This window comes from Odocoileus virginianus, chromosome 12, assembly GCF_023699985.2.
Source record: "Odocoileus virginianus isolate 20LAN1187 ecotype Illinois chromosome 12, Ovbor_1.2, whole genome shotgun sequence".
NCBI lineage: Eukaryota > Metazoa > Chordata > Mammalia > Artiodactyla > Cervidae > Odocoileus > Odocoileus virginianus.
Window position 1 is genome coordinate 41,721,700 of NC_069685.1, and position 22,169 is coordinate 41,743,868.

At 52.2% G+C, this 22,169-nt stretch overlaps 1 protein-coding gene and 1 non-coding gene across 2 annotated transcripts in view; one reads left to right on the top strand and one right to left on the bottom strand.

The window, feature by feature from the left end:
* Nucleotides 1-22,169, top strand: part of GALNT9 (polypeptide N-acetylgalactosaminyltransferase 9) — a 120,105-nt gene that overhangs the window by 93,848 nt on the left and 4,088 nt on the right. The window contains exons 7-9 of the mRNA XM_020905686.2: nucleotides 14,220-14,405; nucleotides 16,310-16,447; nucleotides 17,952-18,047. Of these exons, the coding sequence (XP_020761345.1) occupies nucleotides 14,220-14,405; nucleotides 16,310-16,447; nucleotides 17,952-18,047 (420 nt within the window). The remainder of the gene's footprint in view (nucleotides 1-14,219; nucleotides 14,406-16,309; nucleotides 16,448-17,951; nucleotides 18,048-22,169) is intronic.
* On the bottom strand, nucleotides 446-517 carry TRNAE-CUC (transfer RNA glutamic acid (anticodon CUC)). Its single transcript has one exon. It is a non-coding gene; the product is annotated as a tRNA-Glu (tRNA).

Below are 22,169 nucleotides of genomic sequence, written 5' to 3' on the forward strand. Positions count from 1 at the left end.
TTGACTGTGTTGATCTTCATTGCTGCACTGGACTTTCTCTAGTTTCAGCAAGCAGGGACTCCTCTCTAGTTGTGGTATGCAGGCTTCTCATTGTGGTGGCTTCTCTTGTTGCAGAGCACAGGCTTTAGGACTTGTGGGTTTTCAGTAGTTGCAGCACATGGGCTCAGTAGTTGTGGCTCGCAGGCTCTAGAGCACAGGCTCAATAGTTGTAGTGCATGGGCTTAGTTGCTCCAAGGCTTATGGGATCTTCCCAGATAAGGGATCAAACCCGTGTCCCTGCATTGGCAGGTGGATTCTTTACCACTGTGCCACCAGGGAAGCCCCACTCACAGAGCTTCTGATTCAGCAGGTCTTAAGTCCAACCTGAGAATCTGCATTTCTAAGGAGTGCAGGGTGATGCTGATGCTTGTGGTTCGAGGACCACACTTTTTTTTTTTTGGCTGCCTTCCCCAACCAGGGATTGAACCTGGGCCCTGGCAGTGAGAATGCTAAGTCCTAACCACTGGACCACCAGGGAATTCCTCCAGGATCACACTTTGAAAACCACTTGTTTAGAAGGAAGGAAATTAGTTTTTTTCTTTTCTTTTGTTTGAGATGTTCAAAGTGTTCAGTGAAACAAGTGGGAGGAATTTGGAATGAAAACTCAGCTCGAAAGTTTATGTGCGTCTGACATAAGAACAGAACACTGAAACAGCTGTTTTTTATAGCATATTTTTGTGTGTATATATATGGCCTGAGATAGTCCAGATAGAGATGTTTTCTTGTCAAAAATTTACGAATTGAGCCCAGCTGAGTCCAGGGAGCTGCGACTTGCTTTTCCAAAGCTAAATCCAGTCAAATTCTGCCCCTGGAGATGAATCGGTCCTGCAGTGTGAGGAGTTTGTGTGACAAGAGGGAGGCATTGCTTTGGCTGCACTCTAGGAATTATTTCCTGAAATAATTGGGCCTGGGCAGAGTGTGCGTGGGGGCGGGGCGGCGGGCAGTTGAACAGATTGTAAATCATTTTAAAAAATTAGGTTCAGATGTGAACCTAAAAAAAATCATGCACATGGTTTTTTCCAGAGTGGATCCGAAGCCCAGTTTTTTTTTTTGTTAAAGGGAGGAATTCTGTACTGCCAAAAGGAAGACGATGGTTGGTACCTTTTGGGCAGGTACCAGGTGAGACAGTGTGGAGCAGGATATCTAGGTTCCTTCCAGCCTCAGCCTATGTTATAGCCAAACTTTTCCCTCGAGGTCTGGGCTAGGAACACTGAGCTGGCTTCGCCTCTCAATTTGTTCTTAATACACCTTTGCACAGTGCCTAGAGTCATGTTGATTTAAGAACTAATACAGATGAATGCATGAATGAATATATGGATGGATGGATGAGTGGGTGAGTGGATGGGTAGATGGATAGATGGATGGATGGATGGTTGGACGGATGGCTAGATGGATGCATAGATGAGTGGATGGTGACTAGGCATTCAATAAGTGGTGGATGGGTGGATCAATGGGTTTATTAATGAGTAAATAGGTGGATGGATGGACAGTTTGATTGGTTTTGGATCCATGGATTATTACAAAGGCCAAAAAAAAAAAAAAAAAAAAGGAGAGAGAGAGAAAGAAGCTAATGTGAGTAGATGTTGGCCATAGCTTACCAGGCAAAGTCCCATCCGCAGTATTTTCATGGTGAAAATCAACTCTTATCATGCTTAGTGGATTCTGACACCCAGAAGGAAACATACATAGTTCATCACACGTAAACCTTGGAGTCAAGGCTAAACTAAATTAGGCCCAAGTTTTTCTCACCATGTATAAGCGCAGGCTACTCTGAGGAAGACAAGCTGAGAAACCCAGGAAGACGCTCCTCATAGCTGGCCTGGACAAAGCCGGGTTTAACCTCAGAACAACACTCAGTAAAGCATCAGCTTCCGCCCCTCGGGCTCTCTCCGGCCCTGCCAATGAGTTCCCTGCTCTTAGGTCCAAAAGGAAAGCATTTCCTCCACAGAGTGTGGAGCCGCTTCCCAGAGTGATGACGAGGGCGAATGGCTCTCAGGAGGGAGATGGCCACTGAAGGCCCGGGACACACCGGAGGGAAGCCAGGAGCCCGCGCTACAGGCCTGCGGACCCACCGACATCTGCCTCCCTCTGCCAGAGAAAATGCCGCTCAGGGCCGCAGGGTGGGACAGTGACAAGATGCCAGGCGGGCTCCCACACCCCACCCTGCCTGTCACCCTGCTGCGGTGCCTCTAGTGTGGATCCAAGCAATAAACAAGGCCACGCGGACAAGCCCTCCCGGGAGAAGCCTGGAAACGCCGGCCCCGCCCCCGCTCCGGCACAGCTGCCATCTCCGAAGAGAGGCGCTGTGGTGGGCCGCCAGGGGCTTCTCATTTGATCCTCCAGCCTTCACTCAGCGGCTGCCCCTTCTTTTCCACCGGCCGAGCACGACTGAAGCGACTTAACAGCAGCAGACCACTCCGGCCGGATGGTCCCGCTCCCTTTTGTTTCTCTCCCGTCTCTTTCCTCCTCTCCCCGTAAACTCCCCCCTCCTCTATCTCCTCCCCTTTCTCTCTTCCTTCCCCTTCTCCTCCCCCGTCTCCTCTATCCCCCCTCCCCCATCTCCTCTATCCTCCCCGCTTCCTTTCCTCCCTCCCCCTCTCCTCTGCAGGCTGCGGAGCCGCACAGCCCCGCCTCCCTTTCCCGGAGCCTGGCACCGCCCAGCCCTGTTGTGTGTGGTCTCCTCCACCACCGCCCCTCGGCTCCCGGGATGGGGCACTGGGGCGAGGCGGCTGCGTGCTCCCCCTCTTCAGTCTGAGCCCTGAGTCCTCCAACGCCACCCTCCACGCCCGCTCTCCCTCTCCATCCACAGACACCAGGAGGGTGCGGAGTCGCAGGAAGGTGCCCTTCGGTCCGAGTGGCTGCTTGAAGCAGCGCGCCCTACCCTAGCTAAGTTCAGTTCAGTCGCTCAGTCGCTCTTTGCGACCCCATGAACCGCAGCACGCCAGGCCTCCCTGTCTATCACCGACTCCCGGAGTCCACTCAAACCCATGTCCATTGAGTCGGTGATGCCATCCAACCATCTCATCCTCTGTCATCCCCTTCTCCTCCTGCCCTCAATCTTTCCCAGCATCAGGGTCTTTTCCAATGAGTCAGCTCTTAGCATCAGGTGGCCAAAGTATTGGAGTTTCAGCTTCAGCATCAGTCCTTCCAATGAACACCCAGGACTGATCTCCTTTAGGATGGACTGGCTGGATCTCCTTGCAGTCCAAGGGACTCTCGAGAGTCTTCTCCAACACCACACTTCAAAAGCATCAATTCTTCGGTGCTCAGCCTTCTTTATAGTCCAACTCTCACATCCATACATGACTACTGGAAAAATCGTAGCCTTGACTAGACGGACCTTTGTTGGCAAAGTAATGTCTCTGCTTTTTAATATGCTGTCTATGTTGGTCATAACTTTCCTTCCAAGGAGTAGGTGTATTTTAATTTCATGGCTGCAGTCATCATCTGCAGTGATTTTGGAGCCCAAAAAAATAAAGTCTGACACTGTTTCCCCATCTATTTCCCATGAAGTGATGGGACTGGATGCCATGATCTTAGTTTTCTGAATGCTGAGCTTTAAGACAACTTTTTCACTCTCCTCTTTCACTTTCATCAGGAGGCTCTTTAGTTCTTCACTTTCTGCCATAAGGGTGGTGTCATCTGCATAGCTGAGGTTATTGATATTTCTCCCAGCAATCTTGATTCCAGCTTGTGCTTCCTCCAACCCAGCGTTTCTCATGATGTACTCTGCATATAAGTTAAATAAGCAGGGTGACAATATACAGCCTTGACGTACTCCTTTTCCTATTCGGAACCAGTCTGTTGTTCCATGTCCAGTTCTAACTGTTGCTTCCTGACCTGCATATAGGTTTCTCAAGAGGCAGGTCAGCTGCTCTGGGATGCCCATCTCTTTTAGAATTTTTCACAGTTTATTGTGATCCACACAGTCAAAGGCTTTGGCATAGTCAATAAAGCAGAAATAGATGTTTCTCTGCAACTATTGCTTTTTTGATAATCCAGTGGATGTTGGCAATTTGACCTCTGATTCCTCTGCCTTTTCTAAAACCAGCTTGAACATCTGGAAGTTCACAGTTCACGTATTGCTTAAGCCTGGCTTGGAGAATTTTAAGCACTACTTTACTAGCGTGTGAGATGAATGCAGTTGTGCGGTAGTTAAAGCATTCTTTGGCATTGCCTTTCTTTGGGATTGGAATGAAAACTGACCTTTTCCAGTCCTGTGGCCACCGCTGAATTTTCCAAATTTTCTAGCATATTGAGTGCAGCACTTTCACAGCATCATCTTTCAGGATTTGAAATAGCTCAACTGGAATTCCATCACCTCCACTAGCTTTGTCCATAGTGATGCTTCCTAAGGCCCACTTGACTTCACATTCCAGGATGTCTGGCTCTAGGTGGGTGATCACACGTTTGTGGTTATCTGGGTCATGAAGATCTTTTTTGTACAGTTCTTCTGTGTATTCTTGCCACCTCTTCTTAATATCTTCTGCTTCTGTTAGGTCCATACCATTTCTGTGCTTTATTGAGCCCATCTTTGCATGAAATGTTCCCTTGGTATCTCTAATTTTCTTGAAGAAATCTCTAGTCTTTCCCATTCTGTTGTTTTCCTCTATTTCTTTGCCTCGATCACTGAGGAAGGCTTTCTTACCTCTTGCTATTCTTTGGAACTCTGCATTCAAATGGGTATATCTTTCCTTTTCTCCTTTGCTTTTCACTTCCCTTCTTTTCACAGCTATTTGTAAGGCCTCCTCAGACAGCCATTTTGCCATTTTGCATTTCTTTTTCTTGGGGATCATCTTGATTCCTGTCTCATGTCATGAACCTCCATCCATAGTTCATCAGGCACTCTATCAGATATAATCCTTTAAATCTATTTCTCACTTCCACTGTATAGTCATAAGGGATTTGATTTAGGTCATACCTGAATGGTCTAGTGGTTTTCTTCACTTTCTTCAATTTCAGTCTGTATTTGGCAATAAGGAGTTCATGATATGAGCCACAGTCAACTCCTGGTCTTGTTTTTACTGACTGTATAGAGCTTCTCCATCTTTAGCTGCAAAGAATATAATCAATCTGATTTTGGCATCGAGCATCGGGTGATATCCACGTGTAGAGCCTTCTCTTGTGTTGTTGGAAGAGGGTGTTTGCTATGACCAATGCGTTCTCTTGGCAGAACTCTATTAGCCTTTGCCCTGCTTCGTTCTGTACTCCAAGGCCAAATTTGCCGGTTACTCCAGGTGTTTCTTGACTTCCTACTGTTACATTCCAGTCCCCGATAATGAAAAGGACATCTTTTTTGGGTGTTAGTTCTAGAAGGTCTTGCAGGTCTTCATAGACCTGTTCAACTTCAGCTTCTTCAGTGTTACTGATTGGGGCATAGACTTGGATTACCATGATATTGAATGGTTTGCATTGGAAATGAACAGAGATCATTCTGTCATTTTTGAGATTGTATCCAAGTACTGCATTTCAGACTCTTTTGTTGACCATGATGGCTACTCCATTTCTTCTAAGGGATTCCTGCCCACAGTAGTAGATAAAATGGTCATCTGAGTTAAATTCACGCATTCCAGTCCATCTTAGTTCACTGATTCCTAGAATGTCGATGTTCACTCTTGTCATCTTCTGTTTGACCACTTCCAATTTGCCTTGATTCATGGACCTAACATTCCAGGTTCCTATACAATATTGCTCTTTATAGCATCGAACCCTGCTTCTATCACCAGTCCTATTCACAACTGGGTGTTGTTTTTGCTTTGGCTCCATCCCTTCATTCTTTCTGGAATTATTTCTCCACTGATCTCCAGTAGCATATTGGGCACCTACTGACCTGGGGAGTTCATCTTTCAGTGTCCTATCTTTTTGCCTTTTCATACTGTTCATGGGGTTCTCAAGGCAAGAATACCGAAGTGGTTTGCCATTCCCTTCTCCAGTGGGCCACATTCTGTTGCACCCCAAAAAAAACCCCAACCTTCTGTGCACACAGACAGCAGCCAGACATGCACTCTTGCCCAGATCCAGTGAAATTCGGTTGCTGTTTAAAGTGATCAGTCTATCCTGATACCGAAATGGGTCGTTCTCATCATCCTTGGGTCTCAGGCCTCAGAGACTAAATGGCCAGCTGGGGCCATCGGGGTGAACTGGGCTGTGTCACCCTCTGCGTGGCCCCTCAGAGACACCAGAGGACCTGAGCTCCCTGGGAAACAGGGGAGGATGCCTCTGGATGAACTTGTGAAACAGCATCACCAGGAGGGTAGGGCCACACTCAGAAAACCCTTCCCACCTGGACTCAGAGCAGAGTCCTGGGGTGGGCCGTGGCTCAGATGCCAGCCAGAAATCATCTCCAGGCACATAATTTCATAATTGATGCAGCCTGCAGGAGGGTGATACAGCTGCAGCTTGGGATGCGAAGCAATGTTTGTGTCACTAAAAGCCTCCCAGTGTCACCTGCAGATCATTTGAGAAAGACAAGAGTCCTGAGCAGGTCACTGGTGAAACTGATGACTTCGGTCCAAGTGGCTGGGGAGGCGCCACTGTGTCTGGGGTCTGCACCTCCACAAGCCAGCATTTCTGTATAGTTTCCTCCAAGTGGGCTTCAAACACACTGGACCAGAGAGAGGTCATGAGGACGCTGGCACCAGCAGAAAGCTCTCCGAGGCCCTCACGTGAAAGTCGGCAGCTTCTGAACTCTCAAAGCAGGACATTCCAAGTTTGCCCAGCAGCTAAATTCCTCCTCCAACGCAGTCATAGGATAATAATAGGAATGGGCCTGCATGGAGTGAGGTGTACCCTGCTCTGCAAGATGAAATCTGAGAGGGAATTGGGGTCTAAGACCCCTTGTCACCTGCTGTCCCAGCCCCCAAGTGGCTGCCATCCCTGGCCAGCTCTTTCATTATTCACTTACGGAGAGGCCAGCGGGTCTGGAGATGATGGCCACTGACAGGAGGGGTTTATTGCCAGCTCCCAGGAGGAGGGGCCACGGGGAGGTCAGGAGGCGGGGGGGGGGGTACACCGGGGTCAGAGCCTTTACTGGGGTTCCCAAGGAAGGCTGGGGGTGGTGGGGGAGCCCAGCAGTGGCTGGTGGCATCACTCCAGGGCTCTGGGGCCTGGGACTGGCATCACCCTGGGCACGAGAGCCCACAGAGGGGGTTGGAGTGGAGCTCGGGCTGGTTGGTTTGCACATGATGGGGCGCTCAGGTGAACGGTTTACAGCCCCCTGGAATCGGGAACCTGGGATAAGCAGTCCCTCCGAGTTGGCGAGGCCCCAGATTTCAAAGCATCAGAGTAAAGAGAAAAGACAAAGAATCGATACATGTATATGTATAAATGGATCCATGTGCTGTACACTGGAAACTAACATAGCACTGGAGATAAACTACACTCCAATAAAAATAAAAGTTTGAAGTAAAACGGCAGTCAATACACAGGCCAGCCCTCCTCTCCCCTCCTCAGCCCTGACCTGCAGAGCTCCCCTTCGGCCTCCCTTGAGTCCATGCAGCCACGCCAGCCATCTCCGAGTCAGCCAGCTATTACAGGTCATGGACGTGCATTTGGGCACAAGTGTCAATGCCCTCTTTTCCAATGCCCTTTGGGGTAATCTTTTTAAATAATACTGAAGGAGGTGGTGTCCCCAGGTCCTCTGAAAGTACAAGAAGCATGGACAGACATTTGGGGAGGCACTCACGGCTCAGACTGTGCCTGTGTTCCCAGGCTGGTGTTTTATGGCCAGCATCTGTTTGGACAGTCACTGACCACCTGTGGGGAGATTGGATGCCTAAAAAGGAACTCGGCCATTACAGTGGCACCTCCCTCCAGGTGGTGGGAGGCACTTCAGTCCTGATCAGGGAGAGCCAGCTGGGCCTGACTGTCCACACTGCTGACCGGCTCCCAGATCACTCCCAGGAGTGAGGAGCTGCAGTACCCTCGGCCTCTCTCCAGCTTCCACCCTGGGACCCCTGAGGCCTTGGGCATCAACCCTGAGTCAGAGGGGAGCAGGCGTCTGGACCTTGCCTCCTGGGGCTGCGTCTGTGAAAATCAGCTGAGCCTGTTGGCTGGGCCGCCAGCTCTGAAGAACCTGAGACTTGCTGGGTCTCTGCTCTGGGCCTGATGTGTCAGCACAGACCTGCCTTCTGTCCCAGTGGCTGGGACACTGGAGCCTTGGAGTCCACTGCTGCCGGGAGAGAGCAGAGACCCTGGCAGACTCCCAGGCGACCCTCCTGAGTGTCCCTGCCACGGGGCGGGGGTAGCTCCACAGAACACTGCATGTTCACAGGGTGAGCTATCCCGGCAGTAACTATGAGTCGGGCGTGTGAACAGGTCTCACTGCAGGGCTGAACTTGCAGGCCTTGTCACTTCATCGCCTCTCTGGGGGGGGTCCCAGTTGGAAACCCTGGTTGCAACAGCAGGGACCCCTGTGTTCAGCTTTATCCAAACAGAATCGCGGGGCTCGCTCCCTCCACCTCCCAGGAGGCCCCAGAGACAGCACGGCCTTCTGCCTGAGTGCAGACTCCAGTCCCCAGGAAGTCGACCATCTGATCATCAGTTCTGATGTGGTCGCCGGGGGTGAAGCCCAGACCACAGGACTTTTAGCTCCCCCAGGAGATCCTACTAAGGAGCAGATTGGGGTGCCCCTGTTTTGGCAGCGCTTGCAGGCCCCCCACCCCATCCGTGTTCCCCAGCCCAGGCTCAGCGCCCTGAAGACAGACTGGCTCACAGAGAAGTGGGGCTGGCAAGGGGCCGCGTGCCACGCTCTTGGCTGCGGGGAGGCTGTGCGGTTAAGGAAATGAACTCAGAGCCCAGAGAAGCATCTCCATAAAAATGATGTATAGACCCATCGCCTCCCACCGCCACATGGATGAACGCCAAGGCCAAGCGGCCGGCGCTGTTTTCCTTTTCCGCTCAGCCGCAGGAAGCACTGGCTTTTTGATAGCAGGGCTCTCCAGGAATGTTGTTGTGATCATTGTGGTGCAGGAGGAAGATGGACAAGAAACCACGAGAAATGGCAACTTGATTCACGATGAGCACCCTTAGAGGGAAGGCACCAGGCGCTGTCACCCACCCTGCTGTCCCCAGGCCACACTCAGCCCAGTCACCAGGTCACCGTCCCAGCCCCTTGGCTTCTACTGGGGCACAGGTCAGGCTTGTGCTGGGGCTGGAGGATAAATAAGCTTTCATTGGCATCCCTGCTGGCAGACCATTACTTCCAGACTTTTTAAGGAGAAGGGCTTATGTGTGAAAGCTGCAGCTCTGGAATTCCAGCCCTGAGGCTCCAGGAGCTGAGGAGACCTGCTGACTGAGGGACAGGGGTCTCTGCAGGCAGGGGGGTCCCTCAGGTGGGGTGGGCAGGTGCCCTGAGCCTCCCTCCAAGCAGCTGCTTGCAGGTCTGACCCCTGGTCTTCTGCCTCATGTCTGCTATTCTGTTTGGGTGGCAGTTAACCACCTTGGTTGAGATATTAATAATTAGCAGTTGTGACACAGAGTGGGTGTGACCAGAACACTTAGATCGTGTGGATCAGCCCCATGACACCTTCCACAGCCCCGGGTGAAGAGCAACTTCATGGGCTTCGTGCAACTGTTCTGAGTCCCTGCCTCAGCGCAAACTAGCTGTGTGACGCTGGATGTGCTTCTTAACATCTCTGAGCCTCAGTTCTCACTTTCATCTGCACTGAAGACAGGTTAATCCCTCGCCCATCCCACGTGGCATTGTTGGGGTTTATCTTCACTTCACTGCTCTCTCCTGGCTCAGCTTTATCAGTTGGGAACATAGCAATGGAAAACCCCACTGACGAGGCTTACCTTTTAGTGGGCAGACAGACAAAATGAAATCAGCAGGTCAATGGTGTCCCATGTGAGAAGGGGACAGAAGTCACAGAGGTAAATAAAGCTGGTCGGGGGAATGAGGCGGGAGAGGCTGCAGCTTTAAGTGGGGGCTCAGGGGGGAATTGCAGAGGAGGTGACATCTGAGGAGTTGAGGCTGGAGAGGCAGCCAGGCAGGCCGAGATCCGAGATCCGGGGAGCGGGGAGGCAGCAGACAGTGCAGAGGCCGTGGCAGATTGTGGGGCGGGGTCTGAGACGAGCAGAGGGAGAGCAGGGGTGAGGGGTGGCGAGTCCTGGGAGGGTCAGAGGACTGGATGGCTGGACGTGGGTTTTGAAGAACCTCTAGCCTGAGGTGGAGACTGGGCAGGGATGCTGGACAGCAGGGAGGCCCCTCAGAAAACATCCGGTGACAGTGGCCACAGAAGATGGACAGATGCTTGCCCTGCAGGTCTGCAGAGCTTCTTTTGTTTGTTTCCATGTTTGGCCTCCTGGAAGGTTCCTGGCTCACCAAGTGTCTACCTGCCTTCCCAGGCTGGCGGGCAGCTGGGCCTCGTGCTGGAACTTGATAGAGATGTGGGTGTCAAAGTCACGGCCGGGCTTCCCGGGTAGCTCAGCTGGTAAAGAATCCAGCTGCAATGCAGGAGACCCCGGTTCAATTCCTAGGTCCCGAAGTTTTCCTGGAGAAGGGATAGGCTGCCCACTCCAAGATTCTTGGGCTTTCCTGATGGCTCAGACAATAAAGAATCTGCCTGTAATGCAGGAGACCTGGGTTCAGTCCCTGGGTTGGGAAGATCCCCTGGAGGAGGGCTTGGCAACCACTCCAGTATTCTTGCCTGGAGAATCCCCATGGACAGAGGAGCCTGGCAGGCTACAGTCCATAGGGTCCCAAAGAGTCGGACATGACTGATTGACTAAGCATAGCACAGTGAGCCAAAGGGGTGGGAGTGGCACACGGGCCTGGCCTTTCAAAACTTCCACAGTGCCCCCCACCCACCCCCTGCAGCTCCCCAGGGTCAGGCCAGGATGGGCAGCAGTCCCTCCTCCAGTGATGTGGAAGCAAGACGATGCAGGCATCAACCTCAGCCAGCATCTCTGACACAGAGCACGCAGGGTTCTCACCATCCAGCAAGGGAGGCAGATGCTGACCTCTGCCCTCTGCAGGGTGCAGAGCGGTGGTCCCAAGCAGCCGTGAGCTGGGCCAGGGGAGCTGGTGCTGGGCACATGCTCAGTGAGCCATGAGGAGCTGGCAGCCTCCCCGACCCAGGATGTCTGACTTGCTCAGACATGATTTGTTATCCTGGCTGTGGGTGATGTGAGGAGGGGCCATCGACTATCCACTGCGATCTTCCTGCCTTCTTCCTCTGTCTGGAGGCAGGGTGGGAACACAGGAGGAATAGGGCTAGGCTGACTTCTTTCCTGAAATGAGAGCTTGGCAACTATGGTAGGTGAGTGGCAACTCCAATGATACATCCTCCCAGAATCTGTGAGGGGTCTTGAGACAGGATCCTCCTGGATTTAGGGTGTAGAGGGCTTCCTGGAGCCTGTTGGACTACAGTCCGTAGGATCACAGAGTTGGACATGACTGAAGTGACTTAGCACCACACAGCACAACAGGGCTTTCCTGGTGGCTCAGTTGGTAAATCTGTCTGCAATGCAGGTGACCCAGGTTTGATCCCTGGGTTGGGAAGATCCCCTGGAAAAGGAAATGACAACCCACTCTAGTATTCTTGCCTGGGAAATCCCATGGACAGAGCAGCATGGTGAGCTACAGTCCATGGGGTCGCAAGAGTTGGACACGACTTAGCGACTAAACCAAACTACCGTAAATTTGACAGCCGGTGTCCTTACCGGAGAGGAGAAGGCAAGACACAGACCCACGGAGAAGGAGGCCGTGTGGTGGGAGGGACGGGGCCACCAGAAGCTGGGAGAGGCAGGTGGGGTCCTCCACTGGAGCTCCCGAGCGAGCAGTGCCCCTGGAGCTGTGGGAGAGTAAGTGTCTGTTGTTTAAACCTGGTCTGTGGTCCTTGTTTATGGTGGTCCCAGGAAACATGGGCGGCCTCTAACTGGTGTCAGGGTCAACTTTCCACGCCTCTCCACAGGGGCCCCTGAGGTGGGCTCTGGATGCTCAGGCTGGAGCCCCGAGGCATCGCGGCCTCTCTTCACAGTCGCTGTGAGGGAGAAATGGGCTTTGAGGAAGCTGGTGCCACTTAAACTGGGCATAAGGAAGAAGAAGGCCAAACTAGAGGCCAGAGGGACCCGCAGAGTGAAAGCCATGCTCAAGGCTGAGAGACACCCTATTGTACTTGTTTGTCATCAAGAGTTTAGCTTAAAACAACCCATGCCTGCCAAGTTATGGTGAAGGTTTGTCCCAAGAAAGCATTTTTAATGTAGATTGCAGCATTGTTTTGAATAGTGAAGGAACTATTGAAGGAGGAAGGAGGAAGATTTAAATGTCTAATAACTGGGCAACTGGAAGTGAATTAAAACCCATCCTCACCGTGATCAGAAACGACAACTCTTAGGTGTTTGGCTGAGTGGACAAATGTTTGTGAATTGATGTTACATTTCAACTATAAAAGATGACAGTTTCCAGGAGACAGTGTCTGTGTGTGGGAGGTGTGGGCAGCACAACATAGACATTAAGAGGTTGTGGATCAATCAGGCCTGGTCATATCCCGTGATCTTGTGTGACTTGCTTAACCTCTCTGACCTGCAGTATCTTCTTCTGTACAGTGGGGAGAATGTTGCCCGTGGTACCCGTCCTTCCTGGCTAATGGTGGGGGTGAGTGAGATGAAGTGAGTAAGGTGCTGAGCACGTGCCTGGCACCTCCAAAATGTCTAAATTAGAAGAGGCTTAGGGGTAACAATCTGATTGAAGAGAGCTTGGGCCAAGTTGTTCAGACTCATTTGTTCATGGTGACATCAACCTAGTGGATGGTACTAGCATTTTTCAGTGGGATGTAGTGGGATGTGATATGGTAGGATATTAGTCTGGGTTCTCCAGAGATAAGGACTTGGCCCACACAGTGATGGAGGCTGAGAGGCACAAGACCCAGAGCTGGCAAGCTGGAGGCCCAGGAGAGCTGAGGGTATGTTTCCAACTCAAGGCTGAAGGCAGGAGAAGACCAGCATCCCAGCTCGATGACCGTCAGGCAGAGAAAAAGAATTGTGCCTCTCTTAGCCCTTTTGTACACTCAGGCCTTGAACTGATTGGTTGGGACCCACCCACACTGAGGAGGGCAATCTGCTTTACTCAGCCCACCTACATAAGTGTTCATCTCACCTGAAGACATGCTCCTGGACACACTCAGAGTAATGTTGAACCAAATATCCGGGCACCCCACAGCACATAAAGTTAACCATCACACGGGAACGGGGTTTGGGGGAGAATGGATCCCTGTATCAGAAATGGATCCCTGGGCTGGGGTCGAACCCATGGCCCTTACCTCTCCTAAATTGGCAGGTGGATTCTTTACCATTAGGGCCACCTGGGAAGCCCCAATACCGTATATATATGGCTGAGTCCCTTTGCTGTTCACCGGAAACTATCACAACATTGTTAATCATCTGTACCCCAATACAAAATAAAAAATTCCAAAAAAAATTAACCATCACAGGCAGGATGGGATAGATGGGATAGACTAATACAGCCCATGCCTAGTAAGGCTGCGTTTTGTTGAGGTGAAGCAGTGCAAGAAGTAAGCAGGCATAAAAGGAGTTCATGATGCAGGTTGCATCAGTGAGGGACTTTAGGGAGCCCTATTTGCCGAAGAAGCAGTTGTTTCCTTAGACTTTTTCTTTAGACTGAGATTGTGTCTGGGGTGCTTGAAGCCATGTGCATGCAAGTGCACCCTTGGATTGAAGTTATCTGGAGTGGTTTGGGTGGCGTTTGCACAGAAAGCTGCTCTTTTAAAATTAGACTGTAGGTTGGTTGTTCCAGCTCAGAGGTGGTGGAGGCAGCTGCTGGTGGGAAGTAAGCCTCTCGGGCCAGACTCCGGGCCTGGAGCAAATGCTGAGTGGGGGCGAGGGCCACAGGATAGGAATAATAATGAAGTGTCAGGGTGTCAGAAAAAATCCTTCCATTGTTTAGATCATGGAATGTGCAAAAGAAATGAGATTTGGTAGGAAATCCAGAAGGGGAGGCCTGCGCCCAGGCTTTGGTGAACTTAGCCCAAGGCCTTAGCTTCTGGTTGGCCTCTTCCCCTGGAATAGCCCAGGTGGCCAGGCCTTCTCGCGCTCGGGAGGGAAGACCTGTCCTGGGGACCGTGGGCAGGGGATGCAGGGAGGGAGGGCTGGTGGCCTCGGCCCCCGGTGGCTGTCGGGAGGGGCGGGGCCACTACCCAGGGCCCTCGGGTGCCCCGCAGGTGTGGCAGTGTGGCGGCAGCATGGAGGTGCTGCCCTGCTCCCGCGTGGCCCACATCGAGCGCACCAAGAAGCCCTACAACAACGACATCGACTACTACGCCAAGCGCAACGCCCTGCGAGCAGCCGAGGTGTGGATGGACGGCTTCAAGTCCCACGTGTACATGGCCTGGAACATCCCCATGACCGTAAGCTGGCCAAGCTGGGCAGGGAGGGGCCGGGGATGGGGGCAACACCTGGGGACAGCCTCAGGGTCATCCAAGGGCGCAGCCCATCCACGCAGTGTGGGGCCTCCTGGACAGCTCCATCTCAGAAACATCATGTCCTTCAGCAAGGAGAGCCTGTTTCCAACAGCTGTGACGCTCGTTGGCAGCCCCCTCCACCACCACAAGAGCTCCTTCACTAGAAGTTACGAGCCTGCGAGGCTGCAGAGGTGGCACTGAGGAGAGAGCTCCCCCAGGGCGACCACAGCCCCTCCTGGGACACACAAGCATCCCCCTCGCCCTGCGGAAGCCTCTCATGTCAGTTCTGCAGGAGTCCACAGTGATATGATGACCCCATGCCTTGCACACAAGAGTGTGCCCAGCTGATGAGTAGCAGAGTAGGCATGTAACTCGGTCCTCCACAGGACCCTGGCACGAGGGTCTCAGGGCCTGGGGATGGCGGCTTCTCTCATGTGTGGTGCCTGCAGCCGGATCTACCCACCCTGCGGGGAGTGGAGGCAGGAGGCCCACACCAAGGGTCTGCCTGCTGCTGCTGGCCAGAAGCAGGAACTGGGAGTGAGCCAGAGGTCCTAACCAGTGCCTGGGGGGCAGGACAGCCTGAGAAGGGGGCTTGGGCATACATGTGTGTGTGCATCATGTGCATGCATGTACATACACGGGCGTGTGTGTGCTGAGGACAGGCTCTCCTTGTCCCCCAAGCCCCCAACTGATTCTGCAGTCCAACTGCAGAACCAGGCTTCACACACAGCTGCTTCCTTGGACACAGGAGGATTTGAGTCTCTGGGGGTAGACTTGTCCTGGGAACAGTTTTTTTTTTTTTCACATCCACCCATAGAAAGAGCTGGATCTTCTTTTAGGATCCACACTCACATATAGGCTCACATGTGTGTATGGATTTTTAGCTGTCAAAAGATAGAGCTTTGTGTGTATAACAAAAATGTTAAGAAGCAACAATTATCTTCATTATGTGCAAAATGTCCTGGTATTTTAAACAGCTTCACTGGAATCTTCTGAATTGAGTCAGATCATAGCCCAGCATCTGGTGACATCTCCCAGAGCTGCTCGCACCCGAGTCCAGCCAGAGTCTGCCCTTCTCTCCAAGCCTGAGGGAAGTCCTTAGCTGGCATCAATGCCTCAGGGACCTGGGCTTAGGGAGGGGGCTTCCTCCGACCCACCCACATCTTCCACCTTTCACTGAGTGCCAGGGCCCCCGGGACCACCCTGAGCTTCAATGTTTGGCTACAAGGACTCAGAACTCAGGAGAGCTGTCACATGGGGATTGGGGTTTGTTATGATGAAAGAACAGACAGTGCTGAATTCTCCCAGCAGCAGGGCATGTAGGGTGTCACCAACCAGGGAAGGTCACCGGAGTCTCAGCGTCTGGAGTTTATGGGGCTCATGTGCACGTGGCTGATCTCCATGTGCCCAGACTTGGTCTCAGGTCCCTGCAGAGGTCAAGCTAATGCCCACAGTAACCCCCATAAATCATCCTGTAGCACAGACCCCCTGGCCCAGCCCCGGTAAAAAACAGTACTCAGGATGTTCTAAGTTACCTCCCAGGTGAGTGTGCAGGGCATGACAAGCAAGCCAGGCCCACACACGCCACCAGTGGCCGACTGAAGGCTAGGCCGGTTTCCGGTGGGACCTGCTGCAAAGAGGCCAGAGACGCCAGGCCTTTGCCATCAGCCCTGCTGCACTGGACCTTGCAGGGTCCTGGGAGGACAGGAGGTTCCCAGACAAGGAAGCCTGAGGGCCGGGACGCTCCTGGTGCCTGTGGATCACGCAGCTCCCCCACCCTGGGTTGTGGCCTGGGTTGTCGGGGCTCCGCACACCCCAGCACCTGCCCTGCCTCACTTCCGGCCTTGCAGAACCCGGGTGTGGACTTCGGGGACGTGTCCGAGCGGCTGGCCCTGCGCCAGAGGCTGAAGTGCCGCAGCTTCAAGTGGTACCTGGACAACGTGTACCCGGAGATGAGGACGTACAACGACACCCTCACGTACGGAGAGGTACCGCCTCCGCGGATGGCTGGCACCCTGCACCCCACCTCCCAGCTCCCTGGCCTGTCCCTGTGTGAACGTCCATGGACAGCAGCCGGCAGAGCGCACAGGCACACTCACACGCCAGTGTAAGAGCTGCTTGGACACACATGCATGCCTGCCACCGCGGATCACAAAGTAGATTTGGAGACACGCGTGTGTATGTGTGTGCACATGTGCCGCATACATGTGTATATACGTGCCCACATGCACATGTGTGGATCCATGCAAATGCATATACATGTGTAAGTCTGCAGGCTTCCCTGCTAGCTCAGCTGGTAAAGAATTCACCTGCAATGCAGGAGACCCTAGTATGATTCCTGGGTTGGGAAAATTCCCTGGAGAAGAGATAGGCTACCCATACCAATATTCCTGGGCTTCCCTGGTGACTCAGATGGTAAAGAATCTGTCCACAATGTGGGAGATCTGGGTTAGATCCCTGGGTTGGGAAGATCCCCTGGAGGAGGGCATGGCAACCCACTCCAGTATACTTGCCTGGAGAATCCCCATGGACAGAGGAGCCTGGTGGGCTACAGTCCATGGGGTCACAAAGAGTCGGACATGACTGAGTGACTAAAAAAGCACACATGTGTAAGTGTACACAGACACAAAAGTACACATTTGCACACAGTTTTGCTCACATACACACACACAAAAAGCTACCTCATACATCTTCCCTCTGTACACTGACCCCATCCATCGAGCCTGACCGGCGTGTTACAAATACTTGTTGCTGAGACAAAATGACATGTGAGCACGAGCAAACACGTGCAAAGGCCTGCACGTGGAGGTGGTCACATGCACCGCCTTGTTCGTGTGCCACCAACACCTGCATGTTGAGAGCATGATGGAAGGACCCAGAGACACACCAGGAGAGGCACCAGCTGTGGGAAGACCCTCCTGTCTGCCCCAGCCCCCACATGCATGGCCATACCCACCTCTCCTTAAAGCCGGGAAGAGCACTGTATTCCTGCTCTGGTCTGTGTTGGGGGACAGGCCTCCTCTCCTCTGTCTGTCACCCCAGCAGGGCAGCCCGGCTTGCTCTCAGGGTGGAGTCAGAGTTGGGCAGAGTAGGAGCTGCAGGAATCCCGAAGCTCAGAGCTGCACACAGGTATCTCTTGCATCTATCAGCCACACAAGCCTCTAGGCCGGCCCAGATGGGGACCATGGGAATAGTAACAACCCCCGCCCAACGCCACCACTGTTAACAGGAGGAGCTGCAGTCACATAGCCAAAGGCCTGAGCTCGGGGAGGCCATTCACAGGAGCCAGCCAGTCTTCCTCAGCCAGCCCACTGGCCAGAGCGCCATCCTCCCCTCCCTCTCCCCTTCTTCCATTCCCCTCTCATCCTGGGAGGACTACCCCTTCCTGAGACCGCTGGCCCTGGGCAGGGGACAGGTGAGTAAAGCCCTTCTAGCCTGCTTTGGCCTTAGGGGTCCTTGTGATGGGGCTTCTCCTTTGGCTTCTGGTCATAGGTGAGAAACAGCAAAGCCAGCGGCTACTGCTTAGACCAAGGAGCGGAGGACGATGACCGCGCCATCCTGTATCCCTGCCACGGGATGTCCTCCCAGGTAGGGAGGATGGTGATGTCTCTCAGGGACCACAGCCCAGACCACAGCCAGAGGTGGCACCCAGGGAGCGGGGTCAGGCTGGCTGGGGCGTCCTGATGCCACAGTGGCTGAGTTCAGGCCCCAGATAAATTAAGAGCAAGAGCTTTGGTGCCAAACGGGCCTTGGGCAAATCACCTAACATCCGTGCCTCAGTTTCCCCATCCATCGGATGGGATGATCATGGTACCTACTTCTCAGGCTGCTGTGTGGACTGAAGTGGAAGATGAGGGTGGCCACAGGGTAGACAAAACCCAGGCAGTATCACATCAACCACCAGTTCTTATAGCTGAACACCTGCCAAACCACGCTGCAGCTCAGAGTCACCCGGAGGGCTTTAAAAACATCCATGCCAGTGTCCAGAACCCAGGCCAGTGAAGTTGGTGGGTGCAGATGTGCAGACTCCAGGCTGGTGGAATCAGTGGGTTCAGGGGTATAGGACAGCTTGTAGGAGAAATGCTTTTTCTCAATGGGTGTTGTGTCTTCTTTTAAATTAACCCCCAAAATGACACTTGGCCCCTCAAAGCTCTCTGAATCTGTGCTCTAGGACATCCATGGATGCTGACGTGTCCACGCAGCTGCCCAGGGGTGCATTGTGGATGGGAGGGACCCCTGAGCCTATAATGATGACGGAGCACACCTCTCTCCCTCCCACCCTGCCACCTCCTCCCAGGACCCCTGATGACATCGAGATGCTAATGTGGCCTCCAGGAAGAAATCCACTTTGCTGGGCCCATCAGACATGGGAGGGGAGTCCTTTGGCCGGCATAGATCCTAAGTGAGGGTCCATGTTTTGTGGGGTGTCTTTGGACAGGCTCTGTTTGTCTGCTCCCTCGAGGGGAAGCAACACAAGGTGACAGGCAGACATGGTCATTTCCCACTGAGCCTTGCTGTGGAGAGAAGCAGCGCAGGGCCGGCCTCAAGGTGTTTGGGGCAGGCACTCGCGTGGCTGGGTGAGGTGTGGGTGTTCCAGCAACCCCGCTCAATTCCCTGGGGAAGCCCCCTCCACACAGGGACCCTGGGGCAGCCAGCAGAAGGGGGCTCGCTGCTGTTGGAAACGGAGTGAAGGTGGAGGCAGGGGGACGGGGAGGCCAGCCCACGTGGCCGAGCCCCACGGAAACATCTGATGGACCTGTGGCCATAGCCAAGCCAGATACACCCACAGTGACTTCTTCTTTGCAAACAACTTCAGCCTGTTTGGTCTCCATGGAGGCTGTTGAAATATTAAGGGGGACAAGCTACGCCCCCAAACCCCAGTCCCCAGCTGTGTTAGTGTCCTGGGGCCACCGCGATGAAGTACAGCCAACTGGGCACTTGCTTAAATGACAAATGTTCATTATTCTCTCAGCTCTGAAGACCAGAAATCTGAAATTCAGGTATGAGCAGTGTTGTGTTCCCTCCTGAGGCTCTAGGGACATTCCCTTCTGCCTCTGGTGGCCCTTGAAGTTCTTTTCTTGTGGCCACTTCCCTCCTGTCTCTGCCTTCATCGGCACATGGGTTTTATGGCCTGTATCTTCATTTTCCCCTTCCTTTCTCCCGTGTCTCTGTCTTCTCTCCTTATTAGGACACCAGTCATGTTGGATTAGAGCCATCTTAACCCAGTATGGGGCTTCCCAGGTGGCTCAGTGGTAAAGAATCCACCTGCCAATGCAGCAGATCCAGGTTCGATCCCTGGGTCAGGAAGATCCCCTGGAGAAGGAAATGGCAACCCAGTCCAGTATTCTTGCCTGGGAAATCCCATGGACAGAGGAGCCTGACGGGATATAGTACATGGGGGTGAAAAGAGTCGGACACCACCTAGCAACTAACCCACAACAACAAGCCCAGTGTGACCTCATCTTCCCTAGAGTGCTTCGGCAATGACCATGTTTCCAAGTGAGGTCATATCCACAGGTACTGGGGGGTTAGGACTTCAACATGACTTTGGCGGGGTCACAGTTCAGACTATGACAATCGTTCAGTCACTCAGTCGTGTCCAACTCTTTTCGACCCCATGGATTGCAGCATGCCAGGCATCCCTGTCCTTCACCATCTCCCACAGCTTGCTCAAACTCATGTCCAGTGAGTTGGTGATACCATCCAACCAACCTGTCCTTTGTCGTCCCCTTCTCTTCCTGCCTTCAATGTTTCCCAGCATCAGGATATTTTCTAATGAACCAGTTCTTTGCATCAGGTGGCCAAAGTATTGGAGCTTCAGCTTCAGCATCAGTCCTTCTAATGAATATTCAGGATTGATTTCCTTTAGGATTGACTTGTTTGATCTCCTTGTAGTCCAAGGGACTCTCAAGAGTCTTCTCCATCACCACAGTTCAAAAGCATCAATCCTTCAGTGCTCAGCCTTTCTTATGGTCCAACTCTCACATCCATACATGACTACTGGAAAAACCATAGCTTTGACTAGATGGACCTCTGTCAGCAAAGTAGTGTCTCTAATTTTCTTTTTGTTTTTAATATGTATTTATTTGGCTGCATCAGGTCTTAGGTGAGACATGTGGGATCTAGTTCCCTGACCAGGGATCAAACCCAGGCCCCCTGCATTGGGAGCTCGGAGTCTTAGCCACTGGACCATCAGGGAAGTCCTTGTCTCTGCTTTTCAATATGCTATCTGGGTTTGTCATAGCTTTTCTTCCACGGAGCAAGTGTCTTTTAATTTCATGGCTTTTAATGTCTTTTAATTTCAGTCACCATCTGAAGTGATTTTGGAACCCAAGAAAAAAAACAGTCTGTCACTGTTTCCATTCTTTCCACGTCTATTTGCTGTGAAGTGATGGGACTGAATGCCATGATCTTCGTTTTTTGAATGTTGAGTTTAAGCCAGCTTTTTCATTCTCCTCTTTCACTTCCATCAAGAGGCTCTTTAGTTCCTTTTTGCTTTCTGCCATAAAGGTGGTGTCATCTGCATATCTGAGGTTATTGGTATTTCTCCTGGAAACCTTGATTCCAGCTTGTGCTTCACCCAGCCCAGCATTTTGCATGATGTACTCTGCATATAAGTTAAATAAGCAGGATGACAATATACAGCCTCTAACAATGGCCATAAAGAAATCCAGTCTTAAAAAAAAAGAAATCCAGTCTTGGACCCAAATCTTCACACCTGTAGATGGTTAGTCAACAGTCTTCAGCTAGTGGACACAGATGAATGCATGGACCCTTCATGGTAGGGCCCAGCCCTCTGTCCTCTGTCCACCGTGCTGGTTTGACCAGTGTGCCTGAGAAGGACACAGGGCAAGTGCGTCCACCTCCACATAGGCACGGGACCCCTCCCCCCAACCTCCTCGATAGCCTCGAGGTTGTTTAGAGGCCCTTCCTTTAACTCGTCAGGTTTTGTTCTGATAATTTATTCTGATAATTTTCAAACATCCAGAAAAGTAGAAAAGTCTTAAGATGACCAACCACACACTCATGGGATCAGCAAACAGCAGCCTGCCAGTCAAAGTATGGTTTTTGGCTTTTTAAAGGTTTATGGAGGGAAAAGAAGAGAAAGGACATGTGACAGTGTCCACAGAGCATGCTTGCTTTTTCCCTGTCCTTCACAGACACTGTTTTCCACCCCTGATCTGATGCAATTGTTCAGATTGGGCTGTGTTTGCATCATCTACTTTTTTCTGAGTCATTTTAAAGCACATTGCAGACGTTGAATCCTTTCACCTCTGCGTACGTCAGGTCCATGCTCACTCACTCAGTTTTGTCTGATTCTTTGCAGTCCTATGGACTGTAGCCCACCAGGCTCCTCTGTCCATGGGATATTCCAGGCCAGAATACTGGAGTGGGCTGCTATTTCCTCCTCCAGGGGATCTTCCTGACCCAGGAATTGAATCCACGTCTCGTGTGTCTCATGCACTGAGCTACCTGGGAAGCACCTCTTCTCTTCTGAGTCTCCTCGTTTAGCAGCTAACTACCTGCCCATTTTTATACAGTTTGTTTACTATGCTGCTTCCTGGAATAACATATTTTTCTGCTCCCCATTTTCCCTTTGACTTTATTTCTTCAGTACTTTGTTTTATTATATTGCAGAGATTGTTTTTTGTTGTTGTTTGTTTTTGTAAGTTGCCTTCAGCCCTCTGTGGACCAAGACAAGTGCCTGTG